This window comes from Pezoporus flaviventris, unplaced genomic scaffold (assembly GCF_033815535.1).
Source record: "Pezoporus flaviventris isolate CSIRO_AGI_PZ_B2104156 unplaced genomic scaffold, CSIRO_AGI_Pfla_v1 ptg000302l, whole genome shotgun sequence".
NCBI classification, from domain to species: Eukaryota; Metazoa; Chordata; class Aves; order Psittaciformes; family Psittacidae; genus Pezoporus; species Pezoporus flaviventris.
Genome location: NW_026892849.1, coordinates 447 through 17,353, shown reverse-complemented (window position 1 = coordinate 17,353; position 16,907 = coordinate 447). Strand labels below are relative to the sequence as shown.

The window sequence follows — 16,907 nt, the reverse complement described above, 5'->3', positions numbered from 1 at the left end:
ACCCCATAGGGACACCTCCATAGGGACCCCCCATGGGGACAACCCCATAGGGACACCCCATAGGGACACCCCATAGGGACACCCCCATGGGGACACCCCCTATAGGGACACCCCATAGGGACACCTCCATAGGGACCCCCCATGGGGACAACCCCATAGGGACACCCCATAGGGACACCCCCATGGGGGACACCCCCTATAGGGACACCCCATAGGGACACCCCCATGGAGACACCCCCTATAGGGACACCCCATAGGGACACCTCCATAGGGACCCCCCATGGGGACAACCCCATAGGGACACCCCATAGGGACACCCCCATGGGGACACCCCCTATAGGGACACCCCATAGGGACACCCCCATGGAGACACCCCCTATAGGGACACCCCATAGGGACACCTCCATAGGGACCCCCCATGGGGACAACCCCATAGGGACACCTCCATAGGGACCCCCCCATGGGGACACCCCCCATAAGAACACCCCCATGGGGACACCCCATAGGGACACCCCCATGGAGACACCCCCTATAGGGACACCCCATAGGGACACCCCCATGGAGACACCCCCTATAAGGACACCTCCATAGGGAACCCCCATAGGGACACCCCCATGGGGACACCCCCTATAGGGACACCCCATAGGGACACCCCCATGGAGACACCCCCTATAAGGACACCCCATAGGGACACCCCATAGGGACACCCCCATGGGGACACCCCCATAGGGACACCCCATAGGGACACCCCCATGGGGACACCCCCTATAGGGACACCCCATAGGGACACCCCCATGGAGACACCCCCTATAGGGACACCCCATAGGGACACCTCCATAGGGACCCCCCATGGGGACAACCCCATAGGGACACCTCCATAGGGACCCCCCATGGGGACACCCCCCATAAGAACACCCCCATGGGGACACCCCATAGGGACACCCCATAGGGAACCCCCATAGGGACCCCCCCTCATAGGGACCTCCCCATAGGGAACCCCTCATAGGGAACCCCCATAGGGACCCCCCCATGGGGACACCCCATAAGGACACCCCATAGGGAACCCCTCATAGGGACCCCCAAATAGGGTCTGGGGGGGGGGGTTGGGGATCCCCCCTTTGTGACCCATGGGGCTGGGGGGGTTGGAAATGGGGTGTGCCCCCCCTCAATTCCTCATCACCCTCCCCCCCCCGTATCCCAGGGCCCCCTTTTCCCATGCACAAGCCATAGGGGGGGGTCCCCCCATCACCTTGGGGCACCCCAAATGGGGGGGGGGGGCACACACAGAGCCATGGGGGGGAGGGGCAGCGGTTGTATTTGTATAGAATGTACCAAAAAGCAGGAAAATAACCCCAAAATCCCATCCCCGCCCCCCACCAAGCACTTGCCCCCCCCCCCCCCCCCCCCAAATCTGGGCCCCTCCCCCCAGGCCCACGCGCTCGCTGTGACTGTATAAATGTAATGAACCCCCCCTGCACCCCCAGCACCGCCAATAAAGGAGCAGGATGGAACCTGCCCCCCTTCAATGTGTGGGGCTGGGGGGGGGGGGGGGGCATTGGGGCAGTTGTGGGGCTGGGGGAGGGCATTGGGGGCACTTGTGGTGCTGGGAGGGGGAAGTTGTGGGGCTGGGGGGGGCATTGGGAGCACTTGTGGTGCTGGGAGGGGGAAGTTGTGGGGCTGGGGGGGGGCATTGGGGGCACTTGTGGTGCTGGGAGGGGGAAGTTGTGGGGCTGGGGGGGGCATTGGGGGCACTTGTGGTGCTGGGAGGGGGAAGTTGTGGGGCTGGGGGGGGCATTGGGGGCACTTGTGCGGTTGGGGGGGCAGGGGGGCAATTGTGGGACTGGGGTGGCGGTTGTGGGGCTGGAAGAGGGATCGGGGGTAGTTGTGGGGTTGGGGGGGGCATTGGGGGCGGTTGTGGGTCTGGGGGGGCGGTTGTGGGGTTGTGGGGGCATTGGGAGCACTTGTGGGGCTGGGAGGGGGCAGTTGTAGGGCTGGGGGGGCATTGGGGGCAGTTATGGGCCTGGGGGGGACGACGTTCAAGTGATGCTGCTGCCCCTTTAAGAAGGGGAGGGGTCTCAGGGATGAAAGCCCCGCCCCCTTTTCCTGACTGACCAATGCGCGCGCAGGCTCTGAGCGGGGAAGGGGGGGGCGGGCGCGCCTTCAAACGGACCAATAGCGAGCGGCGGAGGGCGGGGCTGCAGCGCGGGCGGACCAATGAGGAGCTCGGGGGCGGAGGCGGAAGTGCCGCGCCGCTATGGCGGCCGTGCCGGGGGCTGAGGTCGTGCACCTCAACGTGGGAGGCAAAAGGTGCGTCCGGAAACACCCGAACCCCTCCGGAAACACCCGAGCCCCTTCGGGACCCCCCCTGAGCCCCTCCGGAACCCCCCGAACCCCTCCGGAGCCCCCCCGAGCCCCTCCGGAAACACCCGAACCCTTCCGGGACCCCCCGAACCCCTCCGGAGCTCCCCGAGCCCCTCCGGAAACACCCGAACCCCTCCGGAGCCCCCCGAGCCCCCCAGAACCCCCCGAGCCCCTCCGGACCCCCCGAACCCCTCCGGAAGCACCCGAACCCCTCCGGGACCCCTCCAATCCCCGCCGGGACCCCCCGAGCCCCTCCGGAACCTCCCGAACCCCTCCGGAACCCCCCGAACTCCTCTGGAACCCCACCGAGCCCCTCCGGGACACCTCCAATCCCCGCCGGGACCCCCCGAACGCTTCCGGAAACTCCCGAACCTCTCTGGGTCCCCTCCGATCCCCCCCAGAGCGCTCCGAACCCACCCGAACACCTCCGGGACCCCTCCGGACCCTTCCGGGACCCCCGAACCCCTCCGGACCCCCCCCGAACCTAACTCCCCCCCCCCCCCCCCCTCCAGGTTCAGCACCTCCCGCCAGACCCTCACCTGGATCCCGGATTCCTTCTTCTCCAGGTGATGGAGGGGGCGATCCCATCGCTGTTGGGGGGGGGGGACGACGACATCGGGACCCCCCTCATTACCCCCCCCATTAACCCCCCCTCATTAACCCCCCTTTTACCCCCCCCAGCCTCCTGAGCGGCCGCATCTCCACCTTAAAGGATGAGACCGGAGCGGTGAGACACCCCCCCCCCCCCCAAACAGCCCCCCCCCCCCATTGGTTGGGGGTCCCCATCACCTTTCCCCCCTCCCCTCCCCATAGATCTTCATTGACCGGGACCCCTCCGTCTTCGCCCCCATCCTCAACTTCCTGCGCACCAAGGAGCTGGAGGCGGGGGGGGTCAGCGCCGCGCTGCTGCTGCACGAGGCGCAGTTCTACGGCATCACCCCCCTAGGTGCCGCTTGGTGCGGTCCGGCCCCGGCCGCCGCCGTGGGGAAGGGTCCATGTGGATACGGGGAGGGGGGGGGGGGGTTTAACCCGGTCCCTGTTTCTACCCCCCCCCCCTGCAGTTCGCCGCTTGCAGCTGCGGGAGGAGCTGGAGCGTTCCTCGTGTGGTTGTGTCCTGTTCACAGGGTACCTGCCCCCCCCAGGTAAAAACGGGGATCCCCCCTTAAACGTGACCCCCCCCCTTAAACGTGACCCCCCTTAAACCTGAACCCCCACACACATATCCCCAACGTGACCCCCTTAAACCTGAACCCCCACACACATATCCCCTATACCCCCTGTATCCCCCATAACTCCTATACCCCCTATGCCCTTATACCCCCATATCCCCATACCCCCATGCCCCTTATATCCCCTATACCCCCCATATCCCCCATACCCCCTATATCCACCATACCCCCCATACCCCCCATATTCCACATATCCCCCATAACCCCCATATCTCCTATATCCCCTTTATCCCTCATATCCCCATACCTCCTATATCCCAAATATCCCTCATACCCCCTCTATCCTCTCTATCCCCTATACCCTCTATGCCTCCACAGCCCTCCATACCTCTCTATACCCCCCCATACCCCCTATATCCCCCATACCCCCTATACGCCCCATATCCCCTATACCCCCCCATACCCCCTGTACCCCCCATACCCCCTGTACCCCCCCATACCCCCTGTACCCCCCATATCCCCCATACCCCCCATACCCCCCATATCCCCTATACCCCCCATACCCCCCATATTCCCTATACCCGCAGCTCTCCCTGCCCGCCGCCGCAGCCGGCACAGCCTGGCAGGGCCTCATCCTGCTCCGCGGCTCCCGGTGCCCGTGCGCCGCAGCCACACTCTGCCCCCGAGCCTGGGGCCCGCAGCGGACGAGCGGCCCCCCCCCGGTGGCTCCGGTGAGAACCCCCCTGTTCCCCCAACCCCAGCCCCGGTGGCACCGGTTGAACCACCCCCCCCCCCCATTCCATCCATGCATCCCTAGGGAGCGATGCCGGAGCCGTGCGCCTCGTGTGCGGGCACCACAACTGGATCGCCGTGGCCTACGCGCACTTCCTGGTGTGCTACCGGTAAGGGGGGGCCTCAGGGCACCGCTAAAACCAGTGCCCCCCCCCGCTAAACCCAATACCCCCCATTAAAACCCAATACCCCCCATTAAACCCATTATCCCCCATTAAAACCCATTATCCCCCATTAAACCCAATACCCCCCATTAAAACCCAATACCCCCCATTAAACCCAATACCCCCCATTAAAACCCATTGCGCCCCAATAAACCCAATACCCACCATTAAAAATCCATACCCCCCCATTAAAACCAATGGCCCCCATTGAACCCCATACCCCCCCATCAGACCTGATAGCCCCCATTAAACCCAACCCCCCCATTAGACCTGATAATCCCCATTAAACCTGACCCCCCCATTAAATCTGAACCCCCAATTAAACCCAGTGCCCCCATTGAACCCCATAGCCCCCCATTAAACCTGACTCCCCATTAAACCCGACCCCCCCATTAAACCAGACCCCCTCATTATATCTGAGCCCCCCATTAAACCCAGTACCCCCATTGAACCCCATACCCCCCCCATTAAACCAGACCCCCCCATTAAACCAGACCCCCTCATTATATCTGAGCCCCCCATTAGACCCAGTCCCCCCATTGAACCCCATACCCCCCTCATTAAACCAGACCCCCCCATTAAACCTGATCCCCCCATTAAATCTGAACCCCCAATTAGACCCAGTCCCCCCCATTGAACCCCATACCCCCTCATTAAACCAGACCCCCCCATTAAACCTGACCCCCCCATTAAATCTGAACCCCCAATTAAACCCAGTGCCCCCCATTGAACCCCATAGCCCCCCATTAAACCTGACTCCCCATTAAACCCGACCCCCCCATTAAACCAGACCCCCTCATTATATCTGAGCCCCCCATTAAACCCAGTCCCCCCATTGAACCCCATATCCCCCTCAATTAAACCAGACCCCCCCATTAAATCTGAACCCCCATTAAACCCAGTCCCCCCCCATTGAACCCCATACCCCCCCCATTAAACCGGACCCCCCATTAAACCTGATCCCCCCATTAAATCTGAACCCCCAATTAGACCCAGTCCCCCCATTGAACCCCATACCCCCCTCATTAAACCAGACCCCCCCATTAAACCTGATCCCCCATTAAATCTGAAACCCCCCCCATTAAACCCAGTACCCCCCATTGAACCCCATAGCCCCCCATTAAACCAGACCCCCCATTAAATCTGAACCCCCATTAAACCCAGTCCCCCCCATTGAACCCCATAACCCCCCCATTAAATCTGAACCCCCCATTAAACCCAGTACCCCCATTGAACCCCATCCCCCCCCATTAAACCAGACCCCCCCATTAAACCTGATCCCCCCATTAAATCTGAACCCCCATTAAACCCAGTACCCCCATTGAACCCCATCCCCCCCCATTAAACCAGACCCCCCCATTAAACCTGATCCCCCCATTAAATCTGAACCCCCATTAAACCCAGTACCCCCATTGAACCCCATACCCCCCCCATTAAACTGGACCCCCCCATTAAATCTGAACCCCCATTAAACCCAGTACCCCCATTGAACCCCATACCCCCCCCATTAAACCAGACCCCCCCATTAAAATCTGAACCCCCCATTAAACCAGTACCCTCATTGAACCCCATACCCCCCCCATTAAACCGGACCCCCCATTAAACCTGATCCCCCCATTAAATCTGAACCCCCATTAAACCCAGTACCCCCATTGAACCCCATACCCCCCCCATTAAACCGGACCCCCCATTAACCCCCCCCAGCCTGGTGGAGACCTCGGGCTGGCTCCAGGTCTTCTCCCAGCCCGCGGCTGGATTGGGCCATCGAGCGCGCGGCGCTGAACGCCAAGGTCCTGGCCGGGGGGGGCCCCGGCGAGCGGGAGCAGATGGTGGCGGCCGCCGGGGGGGGGGAGATCATCCTGTGGGCCCTGCGTGCCGATGGGCAACGGCAGCGAGATCGGTGAGAACCCCCCCCCCCATCACCATCACCATCCATCGCCGCGGTGGCGCCGGTTCGGTACCCGCGGCACCCATGGGTGCTCGCCCCCGCGCAGGCGTCTTCGACCTTGGGGTGCCGGCCGAGGCGCTCTTCTTCGTGGGCAACCAGCTCATCGCCACCAGCCCCGGTGGCACCATCGGTGTCTGGAACGCGGTCACCAAGCACTGGCAGGTGAGCGGCGGCGCTGGCAGCGGTGGCGCCGGCACCGGGACGGTCCCCGATGCTCCCTGTGCATCCGTGCCGTAGATCCAGGACGTCGTCCCCATCACCAGCTACGACGCCGCCGGCACCTTTCCTCCTCCTGGGCTGCAGCAACGGCTCCATCTATTACGTGGGTGAGCACCGGCGCCGCCGGCGGCACCGGGGCTTTGGCGCCGCGGCCCCGGCGTCACCGGTGCCGCGTCCCCGGCAGACGTGCAGAAGTTCCCCCTGCGCATGAAGGACAACGACCTCCTGGTGACAGAGCTGTACCGCGACCCCGGCGACGACGCCGTCACCGCCCTCAGCGTCTACCTCACCCCCAAGACCAGTAAGAGCCCTCGGCATGCCCCAGTTTGGGACTGGGGGTGAACTGGGAGGAGGCTGAGCAGCCCTTGGTGGGCAGGTGAGAGCGGGAACTGGATCGAGATCGCCTACGGCACCAGCTCCGGCGTGGTGCGGGTCATCGTGCAGCACCCCGAGACGCTGGGCTCCGGGCCCCAGCTCTTCCAGACCTTCACCGTGCACCGCAGCCCCGTCACCAGGATCATGCTCTCCGAGAAGCACCTCGTGTCCGGTGAGCAACGGGAGCGGGGAGCCGCTCGGTCCGTCATCCATCACCCGTCCGTCCATCATCATCCATCATCCATCCATCCATCACCCGTCCGTCCATCATCAGCCATCATCCATCCATCCATCATCCATCCAGCTGTTTATCACCCATCCATCAATCAACCACCCATCCATCATCCATCCATCCATCATCCATCCAGCTGTTTATCACCCATCCATCAATCAACCACCCATCCATCATCCATCCATCCATCATCCATCAAAGCTGTTTATCACCCATCCATCAATCAACCACCCATCCATCATTCATCCATCCATGCATGCATCATCCATCCATCACCCATCCATCATCCGTCCATGCATCCATGCATGCATCATCCATCCATCACCCATCCGTCCATCCATCTATGCATGCATCATCCATCCATCACCCATCCATCATCTGTAATCCATCCATCATCTATCACCTATCCATCCATTGTCCATCATCCATCCATCCATCATCCATCCCGTGATCCATCATCCCTCCATCATCCATCCCATGATCCATTCATCCATCTATCCATGATCCATCATCCATCTATCCATCCATCATCCCTCCATCATCCATCCCATGATCCATCACTCATCCCTCCATCATCCCTCCATCATCCATTGATCACCCATCCATCATCCATCCATCCCTCCATCACCCCTCCATCATCCATCCCATGATCCATCACCCATCCATCACCCATCCATCATCCCTCCCATGATCCATCACCCATCCATCACCCCTCCATCACCCATCCATCACCCCTCCATCACCCATCCATCATCCCTCCCATGATCCATCACCCCTCCATCATCCCTCCCATGATCCATCACCCATCCCATGATCCATCACCCATCCATCACCCCTCCATCACCCATCCATCATCCCTCCCATGATCCATCACCCCTCCATCATCCCTCCCATGATCCATCACCCCTCCATCACCCCTCCCATCATCCCTCCCATGAATCCATCACCCCTCCATCACCCCTCCATCATCCCTCCCATGATCCATCACCCCTCCATCACCCTTCCATCATCCCTCCCATGATCCATCACCCCTCCATCACCCCTCCATCATCCCTCCCATGATCCATCACCCCTCCATCACCCCTCCATCATCCATCCCATGATCCATCACCCCTCCATCATCCCTCCCATGATCCATCACCCCTCCATCACCCATCCGTCATCCCTCCCATGATCCATCACCCCTCCATCATCCCTCCCATGATCAATCACCCCTCCATCACCCATCCGTCATCCCTCCCATGATCCATCACCCCTCCATCACCCCTCCATCATCCCCTCCCCATGATCCATCACCCCTCCATCACCCCTCCATCATCCCTCCCATGATCCATCACCCCTCCATCATCCCTCCCATGATCCATCACCCCTCCATCACCCCTCCATCATCCCTCCCATGATCCATCACCCCTCCATCATCCATCCCATGATCCATCACCCCTCCATCACCCATCCTTCATCCCTCCCATGATCCATCACCCCTCCATCACCCATCTGTCATCCCTCCCATGATCCATCACCCCTCCATCATCCCTCCCATGAATCCATCACCCCTCCATTCACCCCTCCATCATCCCTCCCATGATTCCATCACCCCTCCATCATCCCTCCCATGATCCATCACCCCTCCATCACCCCTCCGTCATCCCTCCCCATGATCCATCACCCCTCCATCATCCCTCCCATGATCCATCACCCCTCCATCATCCCTCCCATGATCCATCACCCCCTCCATCATCCCTCCCATGATCCATCACCCCTCCATCATCCCTCCCATGATCCATCACCCCTCCATCACCCATCCGTCATCCCTCCCATGATCCATCACCCTCCATCACCCCCTCCCATCATCCATCCATCATCCATCCCATGATCCATCACCAATCCATCATCCCTCCCATGATCCATCACCCCTCCATCACCCCTCCATCATCCCTCCCATGATCCATCACCCATCCATCACCCATCCCATGATCCATCACCCCTCCATCACCCATCCGTCATCCCTCCCATGATCCATCACCCCTCCATCACCCATCCGTCATCCCTCCCATGATCCATCACCCATCCATCACCCCTCCATCACCCCTCCATCATCCCTCCCATGATCCATCACCCATCCATCACCCCTCCATCACCCCTCCGTCATCCCTCCCATGATCCATCACCCCTCCATCACCCATCCGTCATCCCTCCCATGATCCATCACCCCTCCATCACCCATCCGTCATCCCTCCCATGATCCATCACACCTCCACCCCCCATCCCGCGCTCCACCCCGCATCCCGCGCTCCATCCCCCCTAACGCCGTCCCTCCCCTCGCCCCCAGTCTGCGCCGACAACAACCACGTTCGGAGCTGGACGGTGACGCGCTTCCGCGGGATGATCTCCACGCAGCCCGGCTCCACGCCCTTGGCGTCCTTCAAGGTCCTGGCGCTGGACGATGCCGCCGGCGCCGGCACCGACATCGGTCAGAGCCCGCCCTGGGTCACCGCCGCCTGCTCCCAGGGGTGCTGAGCGCCCGCATGGACCCGCGCTGTGCCCTAGGGCCCTTCGGGGAGCGCGACGAGCAGCAGGTCTTCATCCAGCGCGTGGTGCCGGACGCGTGCCAGGTCTTCATCCGCCTCTCCTCCACCGGCAAGAAGTGAGAGCGGGGCGATGCCCTGTGGCAACGGGGGTGCTGTGGGTACCAGTGGGGCTCTGTGGGTGCCAGTGGGATGCTATGGGTACCACGGGGGTGCTATGGGTGCCAGTGGGATGCTGTGGGTACCAATGGGGCTCTGTGGGTGCCAGTGGGATGCTATGGGTACCACGGGGGTGCTATGGGTGCCAGTGGGATGCTGTGGGTACCAATGGGGCTCTGTGGGTGCCAGTGGGATGCTATGGGTACCACGGGGGTGCTGTGGGTGCCACAGGGATGCTGTGGGTACCAATGGGGCTCTGTGGGTGCCAGTGGGATGCTGTGGGTACCACGGGGGTGCTATGGGTACCATAGGGATGCTTTGGGTGCCAGTGAGGTTCTATGGGTACCGAGGGGATGCTGTGGGTACCACAGGCATGCTATGGGTGCCAGTGCGGTGGAATGGGTACAAAGGGGATGCTGTGGGTGCCAAGGGATGCTATGGGTGCCACTGGGGTGCTATGCATATCAAGGGGATGCTGTGGGTGCCAAGGGTGTGCTGTGGGTGCCAATGGGGCACTATGGGTACCACAAGGGTGCTATGGGTGCCAATGGGATGGGGTACCACGGGGATGCTCTGGGTGCCGATGGGATGCTCTGGGTTCCAACGGGGCACTGTGGGTGCCAATGGGGCACAATGGGTACCACAAGGGTGCTATGGGTGCCAATGGGATGCTGTGGGTACCACGGGGATGCTCTGGGTGCCGATGGGGATGCTCTGGGTTCCAACGGGGCGCTGTGGGTGCCAATGGGGTACTATGGGTACCACAAGGGTGCTATGGGTGCCAATGGGATGCTGTGGGTACCACGGGGATGCTCTGGGTACCACGGGGATGCTCTGGGTGCCAGCGGGGCGCTGTGGGTGCCAATGGGGCGCTGTGGGGCGTGCGTGCCCCCCAGGATCGGGGAGGTGCGCGCCGTGGACGCCGCCTCCATCACCGCCTTCACGGTGCACGAGTGCGAGGGCTCGAGCCGCATCGGCTCCCGCCCGCGCCGGCTCCTGGCCACCGGCCACGCCAACGGCAGCCTCCAGCTCTGGGACCTCACCACGGCCATGGACAGGGCGGCCAAGCCCCCCGGTACATGGGGGAAGGGGGGGGGGTGTCTTTTGGTGGGACCCCCACCCCCAAACCTCACCGTGTCCCATTGATGCCCCTGCAGATGCTGAGGGCTTGAGTGAGGAGGAGCTGCTGCGGCAGCTGGACCAGTGCGACCTGGCGCTGCCCGGGCCCCCCCGCGCACACGGGTAGGGCAGGGACCCCCCCTTGCATCCCTGTTACCCCCCCTTTATATCCCTATTGCCCCCCCTTACATCCCTATTACCCCCCTTTACCCCCCTTACATCCCTGTTACTCCTCCTTTACCCCCCTTACATCCCTATTACCCCCTCTTACATCCCTATTACCCCTCCTTTACCCCCCTTACATCCCTGTTACCCCTCCTTTACCCCCCTTGCATCCCTGTTACCCCCCCCTTACATCCCTATTGCCCCCCCCTTACATCCCTATTACCCCTCCTTTACCCCCCTTACATCCCTATTACCCCCCCTTACATCCCTATTGCACCCCTTTACCCCCTTACATCCCTGTTACTCCTCCTTTACCCCCCTTACATCCCTATTACCCCTCCTTTACCCCCCTTACATCCCTGTTACCCCCCCTTACATCCCTATTACCCCCCCTTACATCCCTATTACCCCCTTACGTCACTGTTACCCCCTTACATCCCTATTGCCCCCCCATTACCCCCCTTTTTGCCCTGTTTATCCTCTTTTTACCCCCCTTACATCCCTATAACCCCCCCTTACCCCCATTTACCCACCTTTACCCCCCTTTTTACCCCCTTTATCCCCTTTTACCCCCTTTACCTCCCTATTACCCCCCTTTAGCCCTTTTACCCCCCCCTTCCATCCCTATTCCCCCACTTTACCCCCTTTTACCTCTCTTTTTACCCCTTTACCCCCTCCTTTTACCTCCCTTTACCCCCTCTTCCCCCCCCCCTTTGCTTCCCCCCCCATTCACCCCCTCTCTCCGCAGCCCCCGGCCCATCCCCACAGCGACGCCGTCTCCATCGCCCCCCCCGACCCCCCCCAGCACCGCCGGCTCCTCCTCCCCCCCCCCCCAGCCCCACGCTTGGGGGGGGCAGAAGGAGCCCCTCGGGGGGGGGGTGGGGGGGCCAAAGCCAAAACCCCCCGGCCCCCTCCCCCTCCCCGCAGAGCCCCCCCCACCTCCTCCTCCACCCCCCCCGCCCCCCCCCGGGCTCTGCCCCCCCCTGGGCTCTGCCCCCCCCCGCTGCCCCCTCGGTGCCCCCCAAAGGGAGGCTCAATGAGACGGCGTTTTGAGGGGGGGGAGGGGGGGCCGGCCCCCCCCCCCATTCACTTTGTGCCTTTATTGGCCCCCCCCCCACTCAGGGAGAGGTTTGGGGGTGCCCCCCCAATACACCCCCTTTTCCCCTCTGCTTTGTGCACTGTGGTCTATGGGGCCCCCCCTCCTCAAGCAGCATCCTGGGGTTCCCCCCCCATTGCACCCCTACATTGGGGGGGGCTCTTCCTGGTCCCCCCCCCCCTTTAAGACAATGGGGGGGGGGCGGGGCCGGTTCAGCGCGAGGCCAGGCGCGAGCTTTCCCGGTGACGTCACCGCGGGGGGGGGGAGGGGGGGGCACCCAACGCCCATCCCCGCGGCCTCGTGGCTGCGGCCCCAAAAGGGGCCCCCCCCCCCCGCCCCCCCATGAGAGCACCCAACGGCCGCGTGACGTCAGCATTGGGGGGGGGGTCGCACACAGAGGGGCCCATAGAGGGGGGGTGGGGCACACAGGGCCCCCACCCCCCCCATATCCCTCTATGGGTGGGGGGGGGCGGCCGCTGTTCGGTCCCAACCCCCCCCCAATGTCCCGTTCTCCCCCCTCCCCCATGAGAGCACCCATCGGCCGCGTGACGTCACCATTGGGGTGGGGGGGGGCACACACAGAGGGGCCCATAAAGGGGGGGGGGACACAAACACCCCCCCCCGATGTCCCATGGACACCCCCCCCCCCCCCCCCGCAATGTCCCTCTATGGGGGGGGGCGGCCGCTGCTCTGCCCCTCCCCCGTTTGGTCCCACCCCCTCCCCCCCCATATCCCGTCCCGTCCCCCCCCCATCCCCCCCCTCCCGTTCCCCCCCCGTCCCCCCCCCCATTGCGGGGCTGGACGCGGTGATGGGGCCCGCGCTGCTGCTGGCGGCGGCCGCGCTTGCGCTCTCGGAGCCGGTACCGGAGGATGCGGGGGGGGGGGGTCCCCCGGGGGGGGGGCGCCTCCGCCTCCTCTTCACCCCCCCCCGTTGCCGCCTCCGGTGCAGCGGCAGCGGCGGCTGCGCCCGGGAGTGCCCCAACGGGGACCCGGAGGCGGTGGAGAGCGGGGTCCCCCCCCCCGCGGGCAGCGGCTTCCGCCTCGGTCAGTGCCGGGGGGGGGGGTCCGGTAACGGGAGGGGTCGGTCCCGACCGGGGTATCCGGTACTGATGGGGTTCGGAGCCCGCTTGGGGTGTCCGGTAACGGGAGGGGTCCGGTCCCGACCGGGGTATCCGGTACTGATGGGGGTACCCGGTACTGATGGGGTTCGGTGCCCGATGGGGGTGTCCGGTAACGGGAGGGGTCCGGTCCCGATCGGGGGTGTCCGGTAACGGGAGGGGTCGGTCCCGACCGGGGTATCCGGAACTGATGGGGTTCGGAACCCGCTTGGGGTGTCCGGTAATGGAGGGGTCCGGTCCCGATCGGGGTATCCGGTACTGATGGAGGTACCCGGTACTGATGGGGTTCGGTACCCGCTTGGGGTGTCCGGTAACAGAAGGGTCCGGTCCCGATGGGGATGTCCGGTAACGGGAGGGTCCGGTCCCAATTGGGGTGTCCGGTACCGATGGGATGTCCGGTAATGGAAAGGTCGGGTCTCAATTGGAGTATCCGGTACCGATGGAGTTCGGAACCCGATTGGGGTGTCCGGTAACGGAAGGGTCCGGTCCCAACTGGGGGTGTCCGGTAACGGGAGGGGTCGGTCCCGATCGAGGTATCCGGTACTGATGGGGTTCGGTACCCGATGGGGGTGTTTGGTAACGGGAGGGTCGGGTCCTAACCAGGGGTGTCCGGTAAAAGAAGGGTCCGGTACCGATGGGGGTGTCCGGTAACGGAAGGGTCCGATCCCGATCGAGGGTATCCGGTACCGATGGGGTTCGGTACCCGCTTGGGGTGTCCGGTAACGGAGGGGTCCGGACCCGATGGGGGTGTCCGGTACCGATGGGGTGCTCGGAACCCGCTTGGGGTGTCCGGTAACGGAGGGGTCCGGTCCCGATGGGGGTGTCCGGTACCGGTGGGGTGCTCGGAACCCACTTGGGGTGTCCGGTAACGGCGGGGTCCGGTCCCGATGGGGGTGTCCGGTACCGGTGGGGTGCTCGGAACCCACTTGGGGTGTCCGGTAACGGAGGGGTCCGGTCCCCCCCCCGGTTCCGGGGCTGTCTCCGTGTCCGTTCCCCCCCCCCGTCCCCCGCCCATCCCAAACCGGAGGTTGGGGGGGGGGGGGGGGGATCGATGGGTGCCGGGGGGGGGGGGGAAGTTGGGGGGGGGCGGGTCCCGTCCCACCCACGCAGCGCCATGACGTCATCGCGTCCCGCCGGGACCCGGCACCAGCGGCGGGGGTGGGGGGGGGCCGGGAGGGGCAACGGGATCGGGTCCCCCCCCCCCAGGGCATGGGGCACCCCATATGGGGCATCCCCGCATGCTGGGGTCGCATTGGGTGCATTGGGGTGTATTGGGGTGCATTGAGTGCATTTGGGGTCCGATATTGGGGTGCATTGGGATGCATTGGGGTTCGTTGGTGGGCTGACATTGGGATGCATTGGGGTTCGTTGGTGGGCTGACATTGGGATGCATTGGGGTTCACTGGGGGGCTGACATTGGGATGCATTGGGGTTCATTGGGGGGCTGACATTGGGATGCATTGGGGTTCATTGGGGGGCTGACATTGGGATGCATTGGGGTTCGTTGGTGGGCTGACATTGGGATGCCCATTGGGTTCAGGGGGGCTGACATTGGGATGCATTGGGGTTCGTTGGTGGGCTGACATTGGGATGCATTGGGGTTCACTGGGGGGGCTGACATGGGGATGCATTGGGGTTCGTTGGTGGGCTGACATTGGGATGCATTGGGGTTCGTTGGTGGGCTGACATTGGGATGCATTGGGGTTCATTGGGGGGGGTGACATTGGGATGCATTGGGGTTCATTGGGGGGGCTGACATTGGGATGCATTGGGGTTCGTTGGTGGGCTGACATTGGGATGCCTTGGGGTTCATTGGGGGGGCTGACATTGGGATGCATTGGGGTTCACTGGGGGGGCTGACATTGGGATGCATTGGGGTTCATTGGGGGGGCTGACATTGGGATGCATTGGGGTTCATTGGGGGGGCTGACATTGGGATGCATTGGGGGTTCGTTGGTGGGCTGACTTGGGAGCAATGGGGTTCACTGGGGGGTCTGACATTGGGATGCATTGGGGTTCGTTGGTGGGCTGACATTGGGATGCATTGGGGTTCACTGGGGGGGCTGACATTGGGAGGCATTGGGGTTCGTTGGTGGGCTGACATTGGGATGCATTGGGGTTCATTGGGGGGGGCTGACATTGGGATGCATTGGGGTTCGTTGGTGGGCTGACATTGGGATGCATTGGGGTTCATTGGGGGGGCTGACATTGGGATGCATTGGGGTTCACTGGGGGGGCTGACATTGGGATGCATTGGGGTTCATTGGGGTGCTGACATTGGGATGCATTGGGTTCATTGGGGGGGCTGACATTGGGATGCATTGGGGTTCGTTGGTGGGCTGACATTGGGATGCATTGGGGTTCGTTGGTGGGCTGACATTGGGATGCATTGGGGTTCACTGGGGGGGCTGACATTGGGATGCATTGGGGTTCACTGGGGGGGCTGACATTGGGATGCATTGGGGTTCATTGGGGGGCTGACATTGGGATGCATTGGGGTTCGTTGGTGGGCTGACATTGGGATGCATTGGGGGGCTAACACTGGGGTGCATTGGGATGCATTGGTGGTGTATTGGGGTGCATTGGGGATTGGGGTCCATTGAGGTGCATTGGGGGGTTGACATTGGGATGCATTTGGGGGGCTGATATTGGGGTGCATTGGGATGTATTTGGGTCCATTGAGGTGTATTGGAGTTGCGTTGGGGGGGGGGCTGACATTGGGATGTATTGGGGTGTATTGGGGGTCCATTGAGGTGTATGGGGGGGTCTGACATTGGGGTGTATGGGGGGGTTGACATTGGGGTGTATGGGGGGGTCTGACATTGGGGTGTATGGGGGGGGCTGACATTGGGGTGTATGGGGGGGTCTGACATCCGAGTGCCCCCCCCCGCAGTGCTGTGCCCGCTGCTGTGCCAGAACGGGGGGGTCTGCGCGCGCCCCGGCTCCTGCCTCTGCCCCCCCCACTTCACCGGCCGCTACTGCCACGTCCCGGCCAACGGCAGCCGGGGGGGGGCCCTGAGCCCCGAGCTGGGGGGGCCCGGGACGAGGGGGGGGCCCCAAGCCCTCACCAGGTCCGTTTTACACCCTGCCCCTGGCCAATCACCGGGAGGAAGAGGATGGTGAGAGCCCCCCCCCCCCCCCATTTTGCATTGGGTGGGTCTATGGGTGCTACTCCCCCCCCCCGAGCACCCATTGACACCCCCCGAACCCCCTTCCCCATTTTGCATTGGATGGGTCCATGGGTGCTGCCCCCCCCCATTTTCCATTGGGTGGGTTCATGGGTGCTGCCCCCCCCCCCCCATTTTCCATTGGGTGGGTCTATGGGTGCTCCCCCCCCCATTTTCCATTGGGTGGATTCATGGGTGCTGCCCCCCCCCATTTTCCATTGGGTGGGTTCATGGGTGCTCCCCCCCCATTTTCCATTGGGTGGGTTCATGGGTGCTGCCCCCCCCCATTTTCCATTGG

At 63.1% G+C, this 16,907-nt stretch overlaps 2 protein-coding genes across 2 annotated transcripts; both read left to right on the top strand.

Moving 5' to 3' along the window:
* The first annotated feature begins 2,208 nt into the window (after window positions 1–2,208).
* On the top strand, window positions 2,209–12,281 carry LOC133263395 (SH3KBP1-binding protein 1-like). Its single transcript, XM_061443147.1, is given in 22 exon segments — window positions 2,209–2,307; window positions 2,874–2,927; window positions 3,043–3,088; window positions 3,175–3,307; window positions 3,423–3,503; window positions 4,118–4,261; window positions 4,348–4,432; window positions 6,191–6,227; window positions 6,229–6,366; window positions 6,368–6,386; window positions 6,481–6,596; window positions 6,672–6,716; window positions 6,718–6,760; window positions 6,838–6,954; window positions 7,030–7,200; window positions 9,590–9,730; window positions 9,808–9,904; window positions 10,841–11,019; window positions 11,102–11,186; window positions 11,977–12,080; window positions 12,083–12,216; window positions 12,219–12,281. Coding segments are annotated over 22 exon segments (2,085 nt in total). The 5' UTR covers window positions 2,209–2,254.
* Window positions 12,282–13,133: 852 nt separating this feature from the next.
* On the top strand, window positions 13,134–16,513 carry LOC133263396 (latent-transforming growth factor beta-binding protein 3-like; the record flags this gene model as incomplete). Its single annotated transcript, XM_061443149.1, has 2 exons — window positions 13,134–13,368; window positions 16,336–16,513. Coding segments are annotated over exons 1-2 (413 nt in total), but the record flags the coding sequence as incomplete, so codon positions are not given.
* Between the last annotated feature and the right edge of the window lie 394 nt (window positions 16,514–16,907).